The sequence below is a fragment of the Zingiber officinale genome, chromosome 7A (genome assembly GCF_018446385.1).
Source record: "Zingiber officinale cultivar Zhangliang chromosome 7A, Zo_v1.1, whole genome shotgun sequence".
Lineage (NCBI taxonomy): Eukaryota > Viridiplantae > Streptophyta > Magnoliopsida > Zingiberales > Zingiberaceae > Zingiber > Zingiber officinale.
The window spans coordinates 116603062-116606082 of NC_055998.1; the positions used below are offsets into that span (position 1 = coordinate 116603062).

Here is a 3021-nt window from a genome sequence, read left to right on the forward strand (position 1 = left end):
CTTAGTAAGCTAAACTCTCGATCAGTTAACTCTCGGTCAGCTCTTGGGCGATCTTTCCATGGCTCTCGACCCCCCAAGGTTTAGGCCAGGTGTTATACCCGACTGATCATCCTGAGTTGCCCTATTCATGCTCGGTCGGGACAAAAGGCGCTACATGACAACAAGGTCAGGGAATCGTAATCGTCTGTCAGAGAATAACTGCTAAGTGTCAGGGAATATTCCAACGGTCTGCAGTCACTTACGAAAGGAACCTTCCTTCAGTCTACAAGAGGAGGCCACGTGGCCCCCATCACCCGACAAGTCCTGACACTCGACATTATCTGACATTAGTCAGGCTCCAGAAGGTACGCACTGTCATATAAAAAGGGAGGTCCTCTCCCTCACGCAGGTACGCTCTCTTGCATATTCGCACTTGTCTTCTACTTTTTTTCTCCTTTGTACACTATTTTTTTGGAGAAAAAGTATTTGACTTGAGCGCCGCCTTAACTGCTGACTGCCATGTCCTCCTAATTGTTGACTGTCACCCCTCTTGACTTCTGACTGTCACGTCTTTTTGACTTCTGACTGTCACATCTCCTTGACTTCTGACTGCCACGTCTCCTTGATTTCCGACGGTCGGATCCTACGATTATGCACCGTATCAATATATATATAACGAGATGACATACTCCCCAATTTATCGTTCGTGCCATTCGTCTGCGACTAGGGTCGAAGTGTTCAGAAGTGATAAGAGCACCCTCTTAGTCGTAGACAAATAAGCATGCTTTATGATTTAGGAATTATAATTCTAAACATTTTTAAACTTATTTTTACAACAATAAGTTTTTTAGAAATTTATTCTTCATCCCAGTTCTTTCTTCTTACTTGATAGCATAAACACGATTTCAAATATGCTAAGGTTGTCTGAATTATGCAGCATGGAGCGAGAAGACGTCCACCGGTGCATTAGTGCAGTCGACATTGCCTCCCTCGAACTTGGAACCTTCTCCTTCTTCGCCGTCGTCGCTGCCGCCATGGCTGAGGTAGATGACTATGACCGTTATGTCATCATGGACCAGCCGCCTGATCCCCTTCTCCACGTGTTTGATGTCGTCGTATCTCATCTCCCTCTTCTTCGCTGCTTCGGCGACGGCAGCTTGTACAAGTCTCTTCGCTATCCCCTGCGCCGCAACCACAATTAGGGATCACGAATCAAGAACTGGAAATTGAACGGAGAGAGCAAGAACAAACCGATCGGGGGTTGTTGGAGACGATATCTACGGCAGCTTCGTCGCTCAGATGTTCCCAGAGGCCGTCCGATGCGAATATCAGGAATAGGTCGTTCTGCTTGATGTTGCGTATCCTTATCGACGGCTCCGCCGTCACCACGGGCCGTGTCAAGGGGACCGGAGCGGCAAGCTTCTGATACAGAGCGTCGCCGGAGAGTTCCGGCTTCTTCAGGTACACGTCGCCGATGGATCTCGACACCTGAAAACACGGCGCGTGTCAGACCAAGAGCGTGGGATCTTTGGAAGTGAGAGAGATCGGTGAGTGTTTGTGACCTGGATGATCCCTTTGATTCGCCAGGCGCCTCTGTTGTAGGTGACGATGCGGGAGTCGTCGGGGTGGAGCTCCGTCAGCTCCCTCCTCACCTCCTCCTCCGCGACATTGTGGTCCCTGGACAGCCGCTCCGCCACCACCGCCCCTCCGTCGGCTCCCCGCCGGCCGAGCACCGCCCTCGAGTCCCCCAGGTTCGCCACGTAGAGCACGTTGTCGGCGATGGCTCCGACGAGGCAGCACGACCCGGCGGACGCGATCTTTGGGCGGGAACGCCACGACTGCTTAACCAGTTGCAGGAACTCTTCCTCGGTGGCGGTGAACGCCTTGCGTATCACCTCCACGGAGAGGCCTCCTTGCTCCGACGCGAACTCTGCGAAGAACAGCGTTATGAATCCTACTGAAAAAATTTTAAAAAAAAAAATGATCGAACCAGAGTACCAAAGCGTCGATACCGTGGAGGTGGGAGAAAAGGCGGGCGTTGACGAAGCGAGAGGCCTCCGGGCCGCCGTGGCCGTCGAAGACGCCGAAGTAGGTGGCGGAGGATGAGGCAAGCACCTGCCCCTGGTCCTCGAGCGAGTCGTTAGCCTGGACGACGGCAATGGAGAAGTCGCCGGAGGAGTGCGGCTTGAGGTCCGTATGCCAAAGAAGCCCATCTCTGCTTTCCACACTGCCACCTCCTCCTTCTCTGCTGGCGCTGGCCCCGGCGCCGGCGGAGCACCAACCGAAGCACCGTTTCATTTTTTGGAAATTGACAAATGACGACGATTTGATTGGAAGGGTGACAGCTAATATATAGAAAAGCGGAAGGTCGCGGAAATTGAAAGAAAACGCGTCCCTTAAAGCTCTTTCCTTTTCTTTCGTAATTCTGAATTAGATTGATAAAACTTTTCAGATAAAATAAAATAAATATTAAAAAGATAATATTCTAATTTTTTTTGAATTCTTCGTCGGAAATGGCAGTGCAGTGGATAAATCTGTCGATTCCCGTACACTGTTTTTCTTCCTTTTTATCAACTACGTTGACTTTCTACGCGGGTAAGAGCATGGAAGGGGTGGATGGAGGATCGACTTCACGAGATGCCTGTGAACACAGTTCTCCACTGCAAGGGGGAGGTCACGAACTTTCAGTGAGCTCTCACTCTCTCGTATTTATTTCAGTCAAACGATCGAGGACTAGATTTGAATTTGATAGATACACTAAATCTTGTCTTCTACTTTCAGACAATGAAATCTCATAATCAAGAGGGCCAACTCCCCATGAAGTTCTCGGTTTGCGTCTACTTAGTTCCTCGGACAGGGCATAGCAAAACATTCAGCAGACTCTAAAGCATCTATAGTTATATTTTTTTCTAATGAAATAAAATTTTTAAGAAGTTGAACGTATATCCACTGGAGCTTTCAAATTTACAGGTGGGTAAATCGGGGAAGGTCGTCCACCTCTCTAATTAATTAATTGAGTTCACAATTTAAACAATTGGATTA

General features: G+C 49.1%; 1 protein-coding gene across 1 annotated transcript; it reads right to left on the reverse strand.

The window, feature by feature from the left end:
- Positions 1–747: 747 nt before the first annotated feature.
- On the reverse strand, positions 748–2296 carry LOC122000402 (probable protein phosphatase 2C 78). The gene is made up of 4 exons (XM_042554815.1): positions 1992–2296; positions 1542–1909; positions 1231–1467; positions 748–1160 (listed from the first exon to the last, which is right to left on the reverse strand). The coding sequence occupies exons 1-4, from the start codon at positions 2275–2277 to the stop codon at positions 909–911; spliced, it is 1143 nt and encodes a 380-aa protein (XP_042410749.1). The 5' UTR covers positions 2278–2296; the 3' UTR covers positions 748–908.
- Between the last annotated feature and the right edge of the window lie 725 nt (positions 2297–3021).

What these genes read in the sequence shown, in the direction of transcription:
- LOC122000402 (XM_042554815.1), bottom strand. Translation starts at nt 2,277, where the DNA reads ATGAAACGGTGCTTCGGTTGGTGCTCCGCCGGCGCCGGGGCCAGCGCC. An exon ending in GAATCAAAGGGATCATCCAG is followed by an intron (nt 1,468 to 1,541) that starts GTCACAAACACT and finishes CCGTGTTTTCAG; the next exon opens with GTGTCGAGATCCATCGGCGA. An exon ending in TCTCCAACAACCCCCGATCG is followed by an intron (nt 1,161 to 1,230) that starts GTTTGTTCTTGC and finishes GTTGCGGCGCAG; the next exon opens with GGGATAGCGAAGAGACTTGT.